This window comes from Saccoglossus kowalevskii, chromosome 19, assembly GCF_978046115.1.
Source record: "Saccoglossus kowalevskii chromosome 19, keSacKowa6.1, whole genome shotgun sequence".
Taxonomy (NCBI): Eukaryota; Metazoa; Hemichordata; class Enteropneusta; family Harrimaniidae; genus Saccoglossus; species Saccoglossus kowalevskii.
The window spans coordinates 3,719,228-3,742,052 of record NC_140659.1 but is presented as its reverse complement, the minus strand read 5'-3'; the positions used below and the strand labels follow the sequence as shown (position 1 = coordinate 3,742,052).

General features: G+C 35.1%; 1 protein-coding gene across 1 annotated transcript; it reads left to right on the top strand.

Annotated features, from left to right (window-relative positions):
* The first annotated feature begins 125 nt into the window (after positions 1-125).
* Positions 126-21,188, top strand: LOC102808718 (uncharacterized). The gene is made up of 7 exons (XM_085493928.1): positions 126-759; positions 2,948-3,094; positions 13,293-13,475; positions 14,315-14,470; positions 16,182-16,319; positions 16,965-17,081; positions 17,447-21,188. The coding sequence occupies exons 1-7, from the start codon at positions 331-333 to the stop codon at positions 17,777-17,779; spliced, it is 1,503 nt and encodes a 500-aa protein (XP_085350054.1). The 5' UTR covers positions 126-330; the 3' UTR covers positions 17,780-21,188.
* Positions 21,189-22,825: the final 1,637 nt, after the last annotated feature.

Genomic DNA, 22,825 nt, shown 5'->3' with positions numbered 1-22,825 from the left:
TGTATGCGCGTGTGTTTTGTGCCGCAGAATCCAGTTTTGGTTCAAGACGGCGATAGTGAAGATCTCGCGAGATATACATGTAGCTATGACGTCATGGACCCAATTCTGGGGGATTCCCCTGGTATGACGTTGACAAAATCCCCTTTACAAAAATAACGCTGATTTGTTTCCGCGTGCACGAAAACTTGCGCTTTACTCTGACGATAGTAATACAAATTGGACGTACTTCTATTATAGAGACGAAACAACAAGTTTAGTTGTTAAATAGTTATAGTGTTGGCCACGTTGTGTACTGCGCTTGACTTGAGTCGAGCTGAACAAATATCCAAAATGTCGGATGTATTACGGTTACGGGAACTAACGTACAAGCTTGCCAGTGTTACAGCTGAGAGAGACGCCCTTCGGAATCAACAGCCCAAGCTAGATAATATAACTCGAATTATTGTTCAACTAAAGGGAGATATAACGCGGTATCAAGAAACTCTGCGGATGAAGGAATTAAAACTGATGCGAATGGAAAGCAGATTTAACATGCTTTTGAAGGAACGTTCAACACAGATCGACTTGAACAATGATGAAGACAGTATTGACGCTGAAAAGGCCGCATTAAAATGTAGAAGTGAAACCCCATTATTCGCAAGGGGTCGGACAATGACACCTGGGACCTCGCCTGTTGTGGAAAATTTAGTCACTGAACTTAATAAAACAAAAAATGCGCTTGAAAAACAGTTGGAAGGAAAAGATATCGATACATTTATTGTAAGTAACAAATGATACCTAAATGGAGTCGACAAAACCATACTTTATAAACCTAAAAATACGTATAACCTGAAACGGCTGTTGTATATTGTATTACCTTGTGCAGTGAGCATTTGTGACATTTTCAGTCATCGCAATCATCAATTACTGCGTAATAATTAATAATCTTCCATATCAGCTGAATAAATATTTAGGTTTTCAAATAATTTATTTGCTCTATTTAAAGTGACACATTTCCGATATATCACATTTGCAGTATACTGAATCATTCCTTATTTTGACAATACAAATACCTCGCTATGATTTATGTTAGTACATGTTTTAATTAATAATAGAGCAAATATATTAACTATAAATCTATCACTTTGTTGACTCCATAGTTTGAACATGGTTTATCATGTGATATTAGTAATATTCTGTTGATTGTTTGATGAGATTGCATTGTATGTTAATGAATGAGGATGAATGGTCAGTGAATGTCCTTCAATGATTTCAAGGTTCTTTCGCATCAACAGTAAGTAAGGTAGTAGTGTGAAATACACTTTAATAGAATAAAAAGATCAAGGTCTTAGTGATTCGTCATTTTTTGTGTTAGCCATATGCAACTCAAAAAGTTCAGGTCTTATCTTGGCATTATTCCAACTATTCAAAATTGGTTCTGCCATGTTGTTGATTGAAACATGGAAAAAGCTTTAACTGAAATGTTTAAATTAATCAATTGTACAATACATTACGTGTTACCTTTGAATACTTAGGAACTTAATCTCTTTTCTATTGTAACATATGACACCAAAAGAAAATGTCATAAACAACAATGTATGAGTCAATGGGTACTTTCCTATGATGCGTTGGCTTCAAATAACCACCTTCATCATTATATTATTGGAAACTACCATACATATACATTAAGGATTAATAACACAAAATTTAATTACTATACTACCATTTTATATTAATTTTCATTTATTGTTACAGTATTAAATTTAGCTCTTTTGTTTATTAAAATTCATAGTAATGCCCACTACATGTACATATATATGCTGACTATATGTGCATAAGAAATTTCCTATTAATTTCAATAGCAGTTGAATCCAACCTGCAGCCAATCAACGATGTCAATAGAAAAGATTCCCATGTTATTCAATCACCCAAAAGATACCACTCGTTTTGTTTGATTCCCAGCAAGCAAGAAAGCCCAAAGCATCAGAACTGATGTTTTTCCTGTTTTTGTTAATGAAAGTATATTTTAATTCTGATATTATTTCTTTATACATGTATAGCTTTGTGTATAGATACAGTACTGCTTTATCTTATTACATACATACTTATCATAATTGTGTCATTCATTTATCGCATTTGTGGTACTCAGTTACTGTGTCACATTTATCTGATAGCTTTTATCTTGTTTTTTGCCACACCATACCATCGACCAAAGTCTGTCTCTGCTGAGGTTAATTTGTATTACTGATAGATCGCTTTTTATAAAGAAATCATTGATCTCACACCAACCTGGACGATCATGGAAATTTGCCAACAATGTTTGTGCTTTTTCAGAGTTTAGATTTAAATTGCCACATCAGTGCAATGCACAATGAAAATAGGTGATGTAAGTGTGAAAATGATTTTGTGACAACGATACATGAATAGGACAATGTGTTATATGGTAATGATACATACATGTATGTGACACTAATGTGATGACAGCACGATATGAGTTCATAAATAATTGACAGTAGGTACAAAAACCATACTGTACCTTACCATATCTGCCATTGCACTTCAGCATCTGAAATTATTTGTTTCAACACAACAAATACAAATTACAGTGTATTGTAAAATACTTTTTTTTCCACTTGGAATTTATTATCGATGAAGTCGATGAAGAGATGCTTCAGTAAAAAAGAAAAATCCAGTGAATATACTTTTTTTTTCTATATTTCACATTCAACTCATTAAAAATCAGTGAAAATAAATCCCATACAAAACACCAAAACAGCTTTTTACTTAGAGAAAGTATTTTACAGTATATGGAAGAATGAACCTCCTAAAATTCAAATGCAGAATTTACAATAGATCAGTTTTTGTCAGCTGGAAAATACCTTTTTAGTTTAAAATCTAAATATGACATCATTACCACTTGAGATCAGTTAATGATTTATCTTATACTTTTATTTTAATGATAACCCAGGAATCATCAGAATATGAACGTATAATTGATGAATTGAAACAGACAATTGCTACCAAAACTAAAGAAAATGAAGAATTAAAGAAGACTCTTTTGACAGATCATAATGATAGAAGTATTGTAATTAAATTACAAGATTCACTTGAAATGGTATGTATTATATATGTTCAATATTACATGACAAAATTAGGAATTTGTTTGATCTTTGGGAAAAATTAATTTATTGTATTATTTATATGGGCATATGGTCACTAAACAGAAGTACACACATTAATTAATTGTGTATATCGAGCTGAAACTCTCTGTTTAAAACAAATTAAACTTGTTTTGGAGAATTATCAATTTTTTTTAAACAGAAATACTGCTACAGGATTAGCTCAAACTTATAAGCTGCACTCCAATATTTGCAGGCTGATGCAGTAAACTGCATTCCAATATTTGCAGGTTGATGCAGTAAAGTGCACTCCTATATTTGCAGGCTGATGCAGTAAACTGCATTCCTATATTTGCAGGCTGATGCAGTACTAAGCTACACTCCTGTATTTGCAGGCTGATGCAGTAAACTGCATTCCCATATTTGCAGGCTGATACAGTAAACTGCACTCCTACATTTGCAGGCTGATGCAGTAAGCTGCACTCCTACATTTGCAGGCTGATGCAGTACTAAGCTGCACTCCTGTATTTGCAGGCTGATGCAGTAAACTGCATTCCTATATTTGCAGGTCAATGCAGTAAAGTGCACTCCTATATTTGCAGGCTGATGCAGTAAACTGCATTCCTATATTTGCAGGTTGATGCAGTAAACTGCACTCCTATATTTGCAGGCTGATGCAGTAAACTGCATTCCTATATTTGCAGGTCAATGCAGTAAAGTGCACTCCTATATTTGCAGGCTGATGCAGTAAACTGCATTCCTATATTTGCAGGCTGATGCAGTAAACTGCACTCCTATATTTGCAGGCTGATGCAGTAAACTGCATTTCTATATTTGCAGGCTGATGCAGTAAACTGCACTCCTACATTTGCAGGCTGATGCAGTAAGCTGCACTCCTACATTTGCAGGCTGATGCAGTACTAAGCTGCACTCCTATATTTGCAGGCTGATGCAGTAAACTGCATTCCTATATTTGCAGGTTGATGCAGTAAACTGCATTCCTATATTTGCAGGCTGATACAGTAAACTGCACTCCTATATTTGCAGGTCGATGCAGTAAACTGCATTCCTATATTTTCAGGTTGAAGCAGTAAACTGCACTCCTATATTTGCAGGTTGATGCAGTAAACTGCACTCCTATATTTGCAGGTTGATGCAGCAAACTGCACTCCTATATTTACAGGTTGAAGCAGTAAACTGCACTCCTACATTTGCAGGTTGATGCAGTAAACTGTGTTCCTATATTTTCAGGTTGAAGCTGTAAACTGCACTCCTATATTTGCAGGCTGATCAGATGCAGTAAACTGCATTCCTATATTTGCAGGTTGATGCAGTAAACTGCACTCCTATATTTGCAGGTTGATGCAGTAAACTGCATTCCTATATTTTCAGGTTGATGCAGCGAACTGCACTCCTATATTTGCAGGTTGATGCAGCAAACTGCACTCCTATATTTGCAGGTTGATGTAGTAAACTGCATTCCTATATTTTCAGGTTGATGCAGTAAACTGCACTCCTACATTTGCAGGTTGATGCAGTAAACTGCACTCCTATATTTACAGGTTGAAGCAGTAAACTGCACTCCTATATTTGCAGGTTGATGCAGTAAACTGCACTCCTATATTTGCAGGTTGATGCAGTAAACTGCACTCCTATATTTACAGGTTGAAGCAGTAAACTGCACTCCTATATTTACAGGTTGAAGCAGTAAACTGCACTCCTATATTTGCAGGTTGATGCAGTAAACTGCACTCCTATATTTGCAGGCTGATGCAGTAAACTGCACTCCTATATTTGCAGACTGATGTAGTAAACTGCAATTCTATATTTGCAGGTTGATGCAGTAAACTGCACTCTTATATTTGCAGGCTGATGTAGTAAACTGCAATTCTATATTTGCAGGCTGATGCAGTAAACTGCACTCCTATATTTGCAGGCTGATGTAGTAAACTGCAATTCTATATTTTCAGGTTGATGCAGCAAACTGCACTCCTATATTTACAGGTTGATGCAGTAAACTGCATTCCTATATTTTCAGGTTGATGCAGTAAACTGCACTCCTATATTTGCAGGTTGATGCAGTAAACTGCACTCCTATATTTGCAGGCTGATGTAGTAAACTGCAATTCTATATTTGCAGGTTGATGCAGTAAACTGCACTCCTATATTTGCAGGTTGATGCAGCAAACTGCACTCCTATATTTTCAGGTTGATGCAGTAAACTGCATTCCTATATTTGCAGGTTGATGCAGTAAACTGCACTCCTATATTTACAGGTTGAAGCAGTAAACTGCACTCCTATATTTGCAGGCTGATGTAGTAAACTGCAATTCTATATTTGCAGGCTGATGCAGTAAACTGCACTCCTATATTTGCAGGTTGATGCAGCAAACTGCACTCCTATATTTGCAGGTTGATGCAGTAAACTGCATTCCTATATTTCCAGGTTGATGCAGCAAATTGCACTCCTATATTTACAGGTTGAAGCAGTAAACTGCATTCCTATATTTGCAGGCTGATGTAGTAAACTGCAATTCTATATTTGCAGGTTGATGCAGTAAACTGCACTCCTATATTTGCAGGTTGATGCAGCAAACTGCACTCCTATATTTTCAGGTTGATGCAGTAAACTGCATTCCTATATTTTCAGGTTGATGCAGTAAACTGCACTCCTATATTTACAGGTTGATGTAGTAAACTGCACTCCTATATTTACAGGTTGAAGCAGTAAACTGCATTCCTATATTTTCAGGTTGATGCAGTAAACTGCATTCCTATATTTTCAGGTTGATGCAGTAAACTGCACTCCTATATTTGCAGGTTGATGCAGTAAACTGCATTCCTATATTTCCAGGTTGATGCAGCAAATTGCACTCCTATATTTACAGGTTGAAGCAGTAAACTGCATTCCTATATTTGCAGCTCGATGCAGTAAAGTGCATTTCTATATTTGCAGGTTGATGCAGCAAACTGCATTCCTATATTTACAGGTTGATGCAGTAAACTGCATTCCTATATTTTCAGGTTGATGCAGTAAACTGCACTCCTATATTTGCAGGTTGATGCAGTAAACTGCATTCCTATATTTCCAGGTTGATGCAGCAAACTGCACTCCTATATTTACAGGTTGAAGCAGTAAACTGCATTCCTATATTTGCAGCTCGATGCAGTAAAGTGCATTTCTATATTTGCAGGTTGATGCAGCAAACTGCATTCCTATATTTGCAGGTTGAAGCAGTAAACTGCACTCCTATATTTGCAGGTCGATGCAGTAAACTGCACTCCTATATTTGCAGGTTGATGCAGTAAACTGCACTCCTATATTTGCAGGTTGATGCAGTAAACTGCACTCCTATATTTACAGTTTGAAGCAGTAAACTGCATTCCTATATTTGCAGGTTGATGCAGTAAACTGCACTCCTATATGTGCAGGTTGAAGCAGTAAACTGCACTCCTATATTTGCAGGTCGATGCAATAAACTGCACTCCTATATTTGCAGGTTGATGCAGCAAACTGCACTCCTATATTTGCAGGTTGATGCAGTAAACTGCATTCCTATATTTGCAGGTTGATGCAGTAAACTGCACTCCTATATTTGCAGGTTGATGCAGTAAACTGCACTCCTATATTTACAGGTTGAAGCAGTAAACTGCATTCCTATATTTGCAGGTTGATTCAGTAAACTGCACTCCTATATTTGCAGGTTGATGCAGTAAACTGCACTCCTATATTTGCAGGTTGATGCAGTAAACTGCACTCCTATATTTGCAGGTTGATGCAGTAAACTGCACTCCTATATTTACAGGTTGAAGCAGTAAACTGCATTCCTATATTTACAGGTTGGTGCAGTAAACTGCACTCCTATATTTTCAGGTTGAAGCAGTAAACTGCACTCCTATATTTTCAGGTTGATGCAGTAAACTGCACTCCTATATTTGCAGACTGATGTAGTAAACTGCAATTCTATATTTGCAGGTTGATGCAGTAAACTGCACTCTTATATTTGCAGGCTGATGTAGTAAACTGCAATTCTATATTTGCAGGCTGATGCAGTAAACTGCACTCCTATATTTGCAGGCTGATGTAGTAAACTGCAATTCTATATTTTCAGGTTGATGCAGCAAACTGCACTCCTATATTTACAGGTTGATGCAGTAAACTGCATTCCTATATTTTCAGGTTGATGCAGTAAACTGCACTCCTATATTTGCAGGTTGATGCAGTAAACTGCACTCCTATATTTGCAGGCTGATGTAGTAAACTGCAATTCTATATTTGCAGGTTGATGCAGTAAACTGCACTCCTATATTTGCAGGTTGATGCAGCAAACTGCACTCCTATATTTTCAGGTTGATGCAGTAAACTGCATTCCTATATTTGCAGGTTGATGCAGTAAACTGCACTCCTATATTTACAGGTTGAAGCAGTAAACTGCACTCCTATATTTGCAGGCTGATGTAGTAAACTGCAATTCTATATTTGCAGGCTGATGCAGTAAACTGCACTCCTATATTTGCAGGTTGATGCAGCAAACTGCACTCCTATATTTGCAGGTTGATGCAGTAAACTGCATTCCTATATTTCCAGGTTGATGCAGCAAATTGCACTCCTATATTTACAGGTTGAAGCAGTAAACTGCATTCCTATATTTGCAGGCTGATGTAGTAAACTGCAATTCTATATTTGCAGGTTGATGCAGTAAACTGCACTCCTATATTTGCAGGCTGATGTAGTAAACTGCAATTCTATATTTGCAGGCTGATGCAGTAAACTGCACTCCTATATTTGCAGGTTGATGCAGCAAACTGCACTCCTATATTTTCAGGTTGATGCAGTAAACTGCATTCCTATATTTTCAGGTTGATGCAGTAAACTGCACTCCTATATTTACAGGTTGATGTAGTAAACTGCACTCCTATATTTACAGGTTGAAGCAGTAAACTGCATTCCTATATTTTCAGGTTGATGCAGTAAACTGCATTCCTATATTTTCAGGTTGATGCAGTAAACTGCACTCCTATATTTGCAGGTTGATGCAGTAAACTGCATTCCTATATTTCCAGGTTGATGCAGCAAATTGCACTCCTATATTTACAGGTTGAAGCAGTAAACTGCATTCCTATATTTGCAGCTCGATGCAGTAAAGTGCATTTCTATATTTGCAGGTTGATGCAGTAAACTGCATTCCTATATTTTCAGGTTGATGCAGTAAACTGCACTCCTATATTTGCAGGTTGATGCAGTAAACTGCACTCCTATATTTTCAGGTTGAAGCAGTAAACTGCACTCCTATATTTTCAGGTTGATGCAGTAAACTGCACTCCTATATTTGCAGACTGATGTAGTAAACTGCAATTCTATATTTGCAGGTTGATGCAGTAAACTGCACTCTTATATTTGCAGGCTGATGTAGTAAACTGCAATTCTATATTTGCAGGCTGATGCAGTAAACTGCACTCCTATATTTGCAGGCTGATGTAGTAAACTGCAATTCTATATTTTCAGGTTGATGCAGCAAACTGCACTCCTATATTTACAGGTTGATGCAGTAAACTGCATTCCTATATTTTCAGGTTGATGCAGTAAACTGCACTCCTATATTTGCAGGTTGATGCAGTAAACTGCACTCCTATATTTGCAGGCTGATGTAGTAAACTGCAATTCTATATTTGCAGGTTGATGCAGTAAACTGCACTCCTATATTTGCAGGTTGATGCAGCAAACTGCACTCCTATATTTTCAGGTTGATGCAGTAAACTGCATTCCTATATTTGCAGGTTGATGCAGTAAACTGCACTCCTATATTTACAGGTTGAAGCAGTAAACTGCACTCCTATATTTGCAGGCTGATGTAGTAAACTGCAATTCTATATTTGCAGGCTGATGCAGTAAACTGCACTCCTATATTTGCAGGTTGATGCAGCAAACTGCACTCCTATATTTGCAGGTTGATGCAGTAAACTGCATTCCTATATTTCCAGGTTGATGCAGCAAATTGCACTCCTATATTTACAGGTTGAAGCAGTAAACTGCATTCCTATATTTGCAGGCTGATGTAGTAAACTGCAATTCTATATTTGCAGATTGATGCAGTAAACTGCACTCCTATATTTGCAGGCTGATGTAGTAAACTGCAATTCTATATTTGCAGGCTGATGCAGTAAACTGCACTCCTATATTTGCAGGTTGATGCAGCAAACTGCACTCCTATATTTTCAGGTTGATGCAGTAAACTGCATTCCTATATTTTCAGGTTGATGCAGTAAACTGCACTCCTATATTTACAGGTTGATGTAGTAAACTGCACTCCTATATTTACAGGTTGAAGCAGTAAACTGCATTCCTATATTTTCAGGTTGATGCAGTAAACTGCATTCCTATATTTTCAGGTTGATGCAGTAAACTGCACTCCTATATTTGCAGGTTGATGCAGTAAACTGCATTCCTATATTTCCAGGTTGATGCAGCAAATTGCACTCCTATATTTACAGGTTGAAGCAGTAAACTGCATTCCTATATTTGCAGCTCGATGCAGTAAAGTGCATTTCTATATTTGCAGGTTGATGCAGCAAACTGCATTCCTATATTTACAGGTTGATGCAGTAAACTGCATTCCTATATTTTCAGGTTGATGCAGTAAACTGCACTCCTATATTTGCAGGTTGATGCAGTAAACTGCATTCCTATATTTCCAGGTTGATGCAGCAAACTGCACTCCTATATTTACAGGTTGAAGCAGTAAACTGCATTCCTATATTTGCAGCTCGATGCAGTAAAGTGCATTTCTATATTTGCAGGTTGATGCAGCAAACTGCATTCCTATATTTGCAGGTTGAAGCAGTAAACTGCACTCCTATATTTGCAGGTCGATGCAGTAAACTGCACTCCTATATTTGCAGGTTGATGCAGTAAACTGCACTCCTATATTTGCAGGTTGATGCAGTAAACTGCACTCCTATATTTACAGTTTGAAGCAGTAAACTGCATTCCTATATTTGCAGGTTGATGCAGTAAACTGCACTCCTATATTTGCAGGTTGAAGCAGTAAACTGCACTCCTATATTTGCAGGTCGATGCAATAAACTGCACTCCTATATTTGCAGGTTGATGCAGCAAACTGCACTCCTATATTTGCAGGTTGATGCAGTAAACTGCATTCCTATATTTGCAGGTTGATGCAGTAAACTGCACTCCTATATTTGCAGGTTGATGCAGTAAACTGCACTCCTATATTTACAGGTTGAAGCAGTAAACTGCATTCCTATATTTGCAGGTTGATTCAGTAAACTGCACTCCTATATTTGCAGGTTGATGCAGTAAACTGCACTCCTATATTTGCAGGTTGATGCAGTAAACTGCACTCCTATATTTGCAGGTTGATGCAGTAAACTGCACTCCTATATTTACAGGTTGAAGCAGTAAACTGCATTCCTATATTTACAGGTTGGTGCAGTAAACTGCACTCCTATATTTTCAGGTTGAAGCAGTAAACTGCACTCCTATATTTTCAGGTTGATGCAGTAAACTGCACTCCTAAATTTGCAGGTTGATGCAGTAAACTGCACTCCTATATTTACAGGTTGAAGCAGTAAACTGCATTCCTATATTTTCAGGTTGATGCAGTAAACTGCACTCCTATATTTGCAGTCTGGGTATTTTCATACTTAATCAATAATGTGCTACATTGTACATGTTGTATACACATTTGTTGAAGTAAGGGTATCTCAACACAACGTTCCTCTCAACATTGTACGACATGTATAAAACAAGAAATTCAATTTGATTTTAGCAACAGTTGTTCGATTCGTACATTTCACACATTATGCGAAATCTTGCAGCAAATTGGAAAATTTACTATTCAATGTTTGTGCAGTATGAAATAAAATCCAGACAGCCACTATCTGTGCAACTATTACATGTCTTCATGTAAAGGTTGCTGCGTGTACATGATAAGAGCTATACAAAATGTTGGCAATTTGCCAAGTGGCTTCAATGTAGTGACTGAGTTTTTATTTGTGTACAAAGGTTTCACCTTAAATAGCCTATTGTTTTGTAACCAGGGATACATTTGTTTTTTCAATTGGACATTTTATGGGTTGTTGCATAGACCTTCTAAGGTCTATAGTTGTAGTTAATTAATTTCTCAGAAAAAATGTGTAAAAATTCACTATATGTAGTGGTTTTAGTTTCAATGTCTTATTATAAATGCCATGCCCTTTTATATATATATATATATAAAGAGCGTGTCATTTTATAAGCAACTTTTAACATCACAAGTAGCCACAATTTTCTCAATTCAGGTGGTTCAATTAATTTCACTACTACAGGTCACTAGTGACAGCAAGGTGTTGCAAGTATTGAGTAAGCAATAAAAATGAAAACATACAAGCTGAATGACTTGCTGAAGAATTTGGCAAAAAATAGATTTCATTCATTTCATTGGCTAAACAAGTTCAAGATGGAATAAATTACCCGCAGTGTTTTTAATCCAAGCTTTTATGTAGCAGAGGCATATAACTATATGGTTTGAAATAAATTTTAGATCAGAACTAGAGATTGTGCAAATTCATTCATATTAGGAATTAGCAAAAAAAAAAATTTTCATTGTTGTACTATATGTATATGTATATCAAACTGACATTTTTGTAGCAGTGCTGTGCAAATGCATTTACTTTACTCAACACTGTACATTGCTACAGTTCATACATGTATGCTATATAAATGGAGATTGTGAATCCTTCTATTTTTGAAGTGTAGAACTTTAGTACCAGTAGTTTCTGAATGGGTTTCCATATGAAACTAATATTAGTGTAGTGTATTAGCACTCAGCATCAATATTTTATTTATTTTATGATCTTGTTACCATGGTAACAATCATGCACTACTAACTGTCTTCACTGAGAACTGATATGATTCACAGAAGATTGGGAAAACCCTGTATTAAGGAGGAAATGCAGTCATTTCTTATTCATATGTATAATTGTTTTTCTGTATACATGTAAACATGTGCATGTGTTTGAATTCCAATATTTTTGTAGTTTATCATTACCAGTAGGTTCCAATTAATAACATTGCGATGACTTAGTACATGTATCCTATATATTCTGACTATTATTGAACCTGCCCAATAAAACAATTAATTTATTTAATAGATTGACTTCCTTCTACATGTATTCAGTCATATAGCAAATATACTGACTTTTATGTCACATGTCTGTTTCCCTCTAATATTCAGTTATATTGTAAAGGTTACTTCCAAAGTGGAACACTGCCCTCACACAGCTAAATAAAACAAATGATACAGTCAAGAATTAATTATATATGCCAGGAGGTGGTAGTACAAATGGGTCTGTGTGCAAGTCTGCATTATATCAATTTATTATTTCTATGCAAATATTTTAACTATGTTATTTCCACCATTTTTTTATTTCATATACTTCAATATACATGTACATGTTAGTTTAGTTTTATACACATTTAAGTTAAATATATTCTGTTCTAAAAACTTAGATGTCATTTTCACATCATAAATCATGATTATTTTCTAACAAAAAACTCATTTGGAAAAATAAAATATAAAAACAAAATAAATATTCCTGCTTACTTACCCAGTAGTTTTTCAGACAGTTCACAGAAACACCAATTTTGTTTTCATTTTGCCTAAAACAGAAAATAGCTATGATTTTGAACATTTTTTTGTTTAAATATAACCACATAAAAGTTACCAAATCTTGTTTTAGATACAGCATGGGCAAAGTTACTCTAGTGAAAAGCTAATGTCATGTGAAATGTCATGTGAAAACTAAGGGTAGAGTAAGTACCATTTTGTTGAAATTGGTCATGTGATGGAAACCATAGACAAATTATGACACATGGCATGCAATAATTTATGATGTGATACAATATGACTGTTTGTATACATGTATATATGTATATATCATATTTTGTGACACACATGAATATAAAGTGAGTAGTTTTATAATACTTCATTGTCAGAAAGTATTGATGAATATTTTCCAGAAGTTATCGATTTAATATGAACAAAATCCTGCAGCATTAAAAAAATTGAAAAAAAAAAAAATGTTTAGCACAACCTTGACATTGAAGGAAACTACTTCGATGCCCAAGTCCTGCCATTGTGTATTGTCAAGAATTACGAGTATTATCAAAAGTATCTTCTTTTTTTTATTTAGGTAAAAACATTAGAAAGAGCGCTTTATATCAAGCACTCTCTTGTGCAAGCAATGAGTGAACATATTGAGAAGATAGAAAAAGAATGTGAGAAAACAGAAGAAAAATATACAAGTCAAATAAGAGCTTTGAAAGACGAAAAGAAGCAAGAAAAAGAAAAGGAGTCACAGCAACAAGGAAATGTAGTAAGTTATTTTCTTTATCCTTCATTCACACTTTATAATGACTTTATTTATAACTTGGTATAGGGAGTATACTTTCTTTGTGATGACTGAATACAAATTCAGCTTTTAATGCAAATACACAAAAATGCATAAGGTTTGTTAATAACACTTAACAAACTAGAATAGTAACTTTTACATGTGAATAAGAAACCCGGATTCTCTTAAAACTAATACTATATAAAGGTGTTACATTTTACAGAAAGCATATAGTGGTGGAAAATTGTGGATAAGTATGAACGTTCTCTCTTATTGGTTGAAATAAAATTAGGTCTGATTGGTTAAACACTTCTATGAGAGTATAAAACAAAGTAACAATAACTAAAAAATTTGCTTCACAAGTAAATGAAATACAAATGATAATAATAATAAGGATTTTAAAATATATTATGATTTTACAATATAAAAAATGGCAGGAAAAGTATTTGGTTCCCAAAAGATAAAGTGATCAATGATTCTATTTCTTTAGAGATTCTCGCCATTATAGTGCCACTGTATGGGTGTATTGGCGTGATCGCTGCCAAAATTACCTGTTCGTGTTTCTTTTTACATTATTTGGTGATTATTTGCTCCTATAAACATTACTAACTTATTGCATAATTATTGTCACATTATTTTGTATTTACCTACTCTGTCCACCACTATTTTGTCATAATTTTGATACATGGTCGAGGTAGTGGTGATATATTGCTGTGTGTATTAACCGTTCCTACTTGTACAGACCGTTCCTATGCAGAAAACTGCAGTTATTATTCATACCCAATGCTGTCTATGTGTTCATGCTATCTCTTTGTTATTTTTAGATGGTAGATACATTAAAACAACAACTGTATGCATTAGAGCAGGAAAGACAACAGTTGGAATATAAAGTACAAGAATACCTGAAGGCTTACAATAAAATCTCAGAAGAACTAGAAATTACAAGAAGTCAAGCATCAGCGGAAAAAGTGGAAAAAGAGGTAATAATTCATGTTAATACAAAAAATATACATACAGTAATATGCTACAATTGTTGGAACATTACATAGTTGAAAAACAAAGGATATATTGTATATGGTTTCACCATTTTACCACTCAGTACTTCTATGGAAGTCCAGGAATAGTGTTTTTTTGTGATTGAAGGTCTGAAGTCAAAACAAACACTGCTAAGAATGTTGCAATGCATAGGCAATTGATAGAGAGATAGCAGTTTTGTGATCATTTTTTTTGGCTGTCCACTGTAATTATTGCTGGGAAAGGATTGACCAGCTTATTAGTCCAAGAAAAGTGTTCCGTTTGGAATGTGTCTGAACCCCTCATTTAATATACAAGAATGTAGGAATGTACCAAGAATATTGTTTTTCTGGAGTAAATTGTAGTGTATTTTACTTATGAATGGGCAAAAAGTGCATGGAGATTTTATGAAAATGTGTGGTTGTTAACAGAATGTCATTTGGTCACAGTTGTGCAATAAATGATGGACTATTTGGGCGTAGCTATAAAATGTGTCACCGGAGTACTCACACGTGTGCATGATTTCAAGAGTTTGTGTAATTTGTAGTGAGAATGTATTCAAATAGATTTATGTTTATGAATCATGTTTCTTTTCAAAGTGTATTTATATGAAAAAAATGCTTATGAAAATGTTTTTTTTAGTACTTTTTTGATGAATTGGATTCACAAATGATGAGTTATTTTGTTATACCATCACTCGAATTATGTGTTACGACTTTCTGTAGTTTAGGCTTTGTAAGCGAACGTATTTTGAAAGTTGTGAAATCATGGTACTGTTTTGGCATTATACGACTTGCAGTTCCCTTTTGATGGATTTTGTTTGACTGGGGCTGGTGATTGTAAACTTATCAAACTGTAGTATTATGTAAATCTGCCCTGGGAAATCTGCAAACAAAGTTTTGAATTGCCATTTTAACGCTGCGTCATAACGTGGATGAGTAATCTAAGTACAATTGTTCGCCTCGTGTTCCCCAACGCATTTAAACATTTCTTTTAAATTTGGGGGACTTTGTGTGACTAACTGTGGTGTTTGTAAACTTAAGTCGAACTGTAGTAGTGTGTAAATCTGCCACAACGTGGAGTTGCCATTGTCTCTTGTTTACCAACTCATTTACATACATTTGTGCCTCAACGAGGACTGAAATGTGATTTCCATTTACTTTGTCTGTTATAAAAGAACTGTATTGGCTTCCTTCGAACTTCCTATTGCCATCGGGAGTATGTCTACTACACTCGGCAATGTAGTCCATATCGATCTTCCTGTATATATATATATATTATATGAAATGCACCCGAACCTGGAAATCGACGGCAAATCGGGTTGGTCTCGTCAGGCTATGAACTTCCACATATGCACGCTTATGAGAATAGTGCACTGTGGGTAATACTGTATTGATCTAATACATCTAATATAAAATCTATAACTATTTTCTGATAAAAATCTTCATAATTCACTCATCTTTATGTCATCTTTTATTTCAGCCTCTCGTTCAGACACAGGAGTTCTTCCTCAGCTTTCTTTGCTTTTCTGTCTGTTCGCCAATCCATTGCTCCAAAACACACCTTTAAATACTTTTACCCCAGCTTATTTTAATATACTTATTTTCCCAGCATCGAGATGGCTCTGCCAACTCTTGTTGAAATATTGATGTCATAGCATTTTTTTTACCTTATCAGGCACTGGAGAAACAATGCCAGCTTCTGGAAGAAAAGCTGAAAAACTGTCAGCAATGTGAGAGACTTGTTCAGGAAAAACAAGAGCTATTAAAAGAAAAAGAAGAAAAAAATGAAGAAATAGAGCTTGTGAAAACACAGGCAAGTTGTCTTTTATTGTGATATAGAATTAATGAAAGATTTGTTGATGTGACCAGTTACAAATCAAGTCATTTTTTATATGATAGTACTCATTGTGATAAGAATAATATATCTTACATTTACCATCAATAAACAATATAATTCAAGGGTCCATAAAATGCTGTACTGATGTGCTCAAACATGGTATAGATGCGTTTGATTGTCTTCTTTATTTGAAAGATGGGCATCACGTTTATGTCTTATTTCATTGGTTACATCAGATGTAGCAATAATGTAGTCTGCGACTGATACAGTGTGGTCATATATATATTTTTACACTAATATTTCAGGCAGTTTTATCTCACTAAATTATTACTGCAGGCAGAAATAAACACAGTTTGCATCAACCTTCACTACGTGTAGATCAATATGATCATCAAATTGCTTTTGTGCATGCTTCGTTGTACTCTTGTGCTAACCTCATATTTTTCTGAAGTGACCAGTAATACACATGTCCAGCCATTTATAATGACATGACCTTACCCTGATGTATTAGGTATGGGAGTTTATTAGTGATGTGATGTGATGCCAATAAACAAAGCAATGGATGGTGATCAAATTTATTGGAATGAAAAATTTATTTGACATTTATTTATTGCGCTACAGATGAAATATTTTGAAGAAGATTTCAAACATGAGAGAAAAGATAGAGAAGACATGAAAAATAAATATGATCAGCAACTTACTGAATTTGAAGATAAAGTCAAACTGTTTAGCTTAGAGGTAAGTTTGTTAATTCTTTTTTTGTGCTTGTTTGTAACCCTTTGGACATGATTATGATCAACCATGTTTTAAAGCAAACCACTGATATTTGATGCAGTATTTCAGTATATTCCTTATTCTATAGTTGATGGAATTTTTATTAATTAGATGTGGATGCAGGTGTTTGAATACTGTAAACCACTTTAGTTTCACATGAAAACATTGTCACAAATCAAGATGTTTTACACTCACTTTTGGGAAATATCTTTAAGCACTTAAGAATCAACATAATTGCTGGTGAATTTTGACTATATATTTTTGACATATTTTGGGAAGACGAAAATGGTCTTAGGTAACTGCAATGAGTCATTTTTGCTTTTTTATAGAATCGTCGGCTTCGTCAACAGAATCAAGAAATGGGGTCACATCAGAGGATGCATGCGTTTCAACCACATCATTTTGAAGATACAACTACAGACAATGTGCCTTATTCGTCTTGTGCATATGGGCAAGCCCACCATGGTTACATGTCAAATCCATGGGGAGGCCAACATTCAATGCTTCCTAGTGAAGTAGTTGTGGATGGTCCAGATGAGAAAGTAGAAGCCTCTCTTGGTTCTCATATCGCTAGAGAATGTCCTCGTTGTGAAAGAGAGTTTGCAGCCCATCAAAGAGAGGACTTTGAGAAACATGTTGAAAAATGCTTGTTCACTAACTAAGCTAACCATGCCTGTTAAAATAAATAACATGTTTTTCAGACTTACATAGTTTTGCATGCTGACCATGTGATATAAACTATTTATTTTCCACAGTTAGAAATTTTCTCAATTTGATAACTTTTGCCATTTGTGAATTTTGCTCTGACAATTTTCACTTCTATGATTTTCACTGACTTGAAATTAAAGTGGCATACATTTTTTATGGGTAAAAGTAATAGTGGAAGCTTGAGGTGTGAATTCAAGTTACTAGTTGCATTTACTTCACAAATTGGCCCAATTCTCCAAGAATAATTACATCTTGTTAATATATGCAAGTTATGTATTGTGACAGTTTCTTTTAAAAAAATGGTCGTGTATAGAAGTATGCAATGACTTGAGTAGTAATAAATTAAATATAATAAAAACACTACTTTTTGTTACCTACCCACTTACCCTATTTTTTTTAATACTAATGTATTACACACTGTAATTTTACTTGGCTTAAGCATATGACTACGCCTTGTAAATATATAATTCTCCCACACTCTAAAATAAAATAGTTCATTCCTCCAATGGCTGATTCACTTTCACATTAATCCTTATGTTGTCAAGTCAGTTTAAAAGTACACATGGATATTAAACTAAATAAGTAAACTATATTATTTAAGGTATGGTGCAGTTTTCTATTTTATTATAGTTATATTCGAAAACAAATTATTTTAGTGGAATATTTCTTAAAGATGTTGTCTCAGAGACATGGGTGATCAAGTTTGTTTTGCATTAGTATCATCATTGCTGTGGTTGAAAAGTTGATGTAAAATGGAACGACAAATATGCATCAAACTTGTGACACCAATGCAATGAATACTGTACCAATATTTAATTTTAATGTTTTGAGCTATTTCATTGGGTTTTAAGTTCATCGACTTGGCAGGGAAACAATGGGTTCTATTGTTATTCTACAAGTTCACATGGATTTAATTTAACGATTTTCACTTATCAAAAAAAATATAAAAATTAAAAACCTAGCGGAAAATTAATGCATTTACAGGACGCAATTCTTGTATGATAAATGTGCGATGTGAATAAATAACGACAGGTTGCGTCTATGGTATAATTTGACTCAATGCATGAATTAACAGAATCTTAATTTAGCTAAAGTGCCAACAATCTCATTGCGAGAATATACTTTATTTTATGTTAGCAACATCTTGAATAAGTGAAATTGTAGATCAGTTAAATTAGCTTAAATTACATGCTTAAAGACAAGTTTTACAGTACATATCAAAGAATAAAATTAATGTCTGGTAAGTCACCAAGGCATGATGATCCATATATTGGTGCTCTTTTGTGCAATTTGTTTTTAAATTAGTTTTAATATTCCATGGAGTTCACACATAGGGAAACCCAGCAATTAGCACAGACTAAGTGATTATCAAACAAACAAAAAATATAAAAATATATACAGTTCTTTTAACTTTGATTTCTCGGTAACCCAGGAGGTATACATTTTAGTATGATGAATATAAAACAAGAACAATGGAAATTCAGAATAATAGAAAGTAGTACAATCTTATGAATATCATAGTAAATCCTCAAATGCATAACGAATATTGATATTTTGTTGTGATGTCTGATCTAGACAGAACTTCATATTTAGCTCAACTTGCAGTTTTTTAGCCAATACCAAAGGGAGTTGTAATAACTTAAGTGAAATTTTGATAACAATTTTGTTTTTTCCTTTCTATCCCAAGCACTGTAATCTAATGCCACAATAATATGCTTTTATGTATTTTAAACTCCTGAATGGATCAGAGCTCTCAGTTTTAGCTATAAAGTAAGTAAAGTAAGTTGGGCAGATGCCAAACATGTAACTGATTTCATCTTATGGTTTGGTAAAGTAGCTATATGACAAGATAGTCTTTACGAGTTTCAATCTTTATGTTGTTCAATCAATAACATAAACACCAATTAAACTGTTAATAATTAGTTACATAGGAGTAATTGCCTTCTTGATCAAAGTAAGAAGGGTAGAAAAGAAAAGACAAATATTTTTTTTATATATTTTTTTATATTATTAAAATTTCAACTAAGTTATTCCAATTTTCTGTGCTCATACTAAGTGTTTGCGATATAAATGTTTTTCACCTTTTAGCTCATGCTAAGAAGATGTGTACAAACATAACTAAATTTATTAACTTGAAAGTCAGCTGAAAAACATTCATGATATTGGTTTAAGTTTATACAATTATTAAATAATCATTGGAGATTATGCAGAAGCAATGATACCACTTCTACCTTTGTTGATTTAAGTAGAATTCTTGTGATTCTTGTGCACACTGTATCAGCTGAGGAAAGTAGACATGTTAGACTGCTGATTTTATTAGAGGTAGTTTTGTGGCTTGCTGCATATAAGGTCATTAAAGGCCAAAAAAGCTATAAACCTGAAATACAGATATTTTCATCATGTGTATAGTTTTTCCAGCATTTAACCAGAATTGATTGTTTTTAATGTTTATATTTTCACTTGAAATGTGTTGACCATGTCAGTGCTATTAGGAAAGAAAGGTGAAATTTGATGGTTATTATCTGTAAGCAATTACATTGTGTATATTCAGTGAGTTGTATACGTCATACATGTAAATGTATAAATATCATTTGATATCAAACCAAATATTATTACAGGTGCAACTGAAACTTTATTAACTAGAGCTTATACATTCAAAATATCTTATAATACTACCAAAATATTGTTCTTCACCGAATATATCTAATTTGAAATATACGGTAGCATGATATAAACAAACTCAAATTGTTTTTAACCTCCAAAAGCACCAATGTATTATAATGATATTTTAGACCCACAAAACTATTAAGAGATATTTTTGTTTCTGTTGTCTTTGATCTCACCGTTAGTAAAGTACTGACTACAGCATTTTGCTTAAATGAAATGCAAATTGGGAGCATCTGCCACTTGTTACATTTCTTCATATTTTTATTACATCGCCTTTTGATAGAGGAAATCCTTTATATTTAGGGCACATATACAACTTGAGAGATCATATTCAGAAAGATTGAAATTTGAACTGAGCATAGGCACTAGAGTGTACTCTTTGAATTGATTCACTAGCTAATAGTTTAGTGGAAATATGTTTGATGTTGTTAATGTGAAATTAGCCTGTACTTGTAGTGAATGGTATAATAAGTAGTTGATATGTTTTTACATTGCATTTATTTAGAATTGATAGTTGTACACACATTGTTGAGTAGTGTACATTAATACAGTTTTAATGAGATTGAAGTATTAGTGTGATTAATTTTTTGGCTACCATGAAGCATATATGATAGGGACAATGCTACATGACATCCCTTAGTCTGCTGTTGCCAGAACACAGGAAATAAAAAAGAAATTACAAATTTAAATTTACAAGCATGCATGTTTATTTGTTTGTATGGCATAGAGGGATAACAGATGTGAGTAATGCTATTATTGGTAGAAGGTGCGTGTGGTGATTGATTGATTGTAAATGTATCTAGAATACCTATGTATAAGGTTTTGCATTTGGTCCAATCAAGGTTTGCACACTTTGTGATTCCGTGGACCAGTCAGTGTTTACACACTTTGTGGTTCTATGGACCAATCAAGATTTGCACACTTTGTCATTCTGTGGACCAGTTAAGGTTTACACACTTTGTGATCCTGTGGAACAGTCAAGGTTTGCACACTCTGGCATCCTGTGGACCAGTCAAGGTTTGCACACTCTGTGATCCTGTGTACCAGTCAAAGTTTGCACACTTCGTGATCTTGTGGAACAGTCAAAGTGTACCCACTTTGTGATCCTGTGGACCAGTCAAGGTTTGCACACTTTGTGATCCTGTGGACCAGTCAGGGTTTGCACACTTTGTGATCCTGTGAACCAGTCAGGGTTTACGTACTTTGTGATCCTGTGAACCAGTCAGGGTTTGCACACTTTGTGATCCTGTGGACCAGTCAGGGTTTGCACACTTTGTGATCCTGTGGACCAGTCAGGGTTTGCACACTTTGTGATCCTGTGGACCAGTCAGGGTTTGCACACTTTGTGATCCTGTGAACCAGTAAGGGTTTGCACACTTTGTGATCCTGTGAACCAGTCAAGGTTTGCACACTTTGTGATCCTGTGAACCAGTCAGGGTTTGCACACTTTGTGATCCTGTGAACCAGTCAGGGTTTGCACACTTTGTGATCCTGTGAACCAGTCAGGGTTTGCACACTTTGTGATCCTGTGGACCAGTCAGGGTTTGCACACTTTGTGATCCTGTGAACCAGTCAAGGTTTGCACACTTTGTGATCCTGTGAACCAGTCAGGGTTTGCACACTTTGTGATCCTGTGGACCAGTCAGGATTTGCACACTTTGTGATCCTGTGAACCAGTCAGGGTTTGCACACTTTGTGATCCTGTGGACCAGTCGGGGTTTGCACACTTTGTGATCCTGTGGACCAGTCAAGGTTTGCACACTTTGTGATCCTGTGAACCAGTCAGGGTTTGCACACTTTGTGATCCTGTGAACCAGTCAGGGTTTGCACACTTTGTGATCCTGTGGACCAGTCAAGGTTTGCACACTTTGTGATCCTGTGAACCAGTCAAGGTTTGCGTACTTTGTGATCCTGTAAACCAGTCAGGGTTTGCACACTTTGTGATCCTGTGAACCAGTCAGGGTTTGCACACTTTGTGATCCTGTGAACCAGTCAGGGTTTGCACACTTTGTGATCCTGTGAACCAGTCAGGGTTTGCACACTTTGTGATCCTGTGAACCAGTCAGGGTTTGCACACTTTGTGATCCTGTGAACCAGTCAAGGTTTGCACACTTTGTGATCCTGTGAACCAGTCAGGGTTTGTACACTTTGTGATCCTGTGAACCAGTAAGGGTTTGCACACTTTGCGATCCTGTGAACCAGTCAGGGTTTGCACACTTTGTGATCCTGTGAACCAGTCAGGGTTTGCACACTTTGTGATCCTGTGGACCAGTCAGGGTTTGCACACTTTGTGATTCTGTGGACCAGTCAGGGTTTGCGTACTTTGTGATCCT

What these genes read in the sequence shown, in the direction of transcription:
- LOC102808718 (XM_085493928.1), top strand. Translation starts at nt 331, where the DNA reads ATGTCGGATGTATTACGGTTACGGGAACTAACGTACAAGCTTGCCAGT. An exon ending in TACAAGATTCACTTGAAATG is followed by an intron (nt 3,095 to 13,292) that starts GTATGTATTATA and finishes TTTTTTATTTAG; the next exon opens with GTAAAAACATTAGAAAGAGC. An exon ending in TAGAGCTTGTGAAAACACAG is followed by an intron (nt 16,320 to 16,964) that starts GCAAGTTGTCTT and finishes ATTGCGCTACAG; the next exon opens with ATGAAATATTTTGAAGAAGA.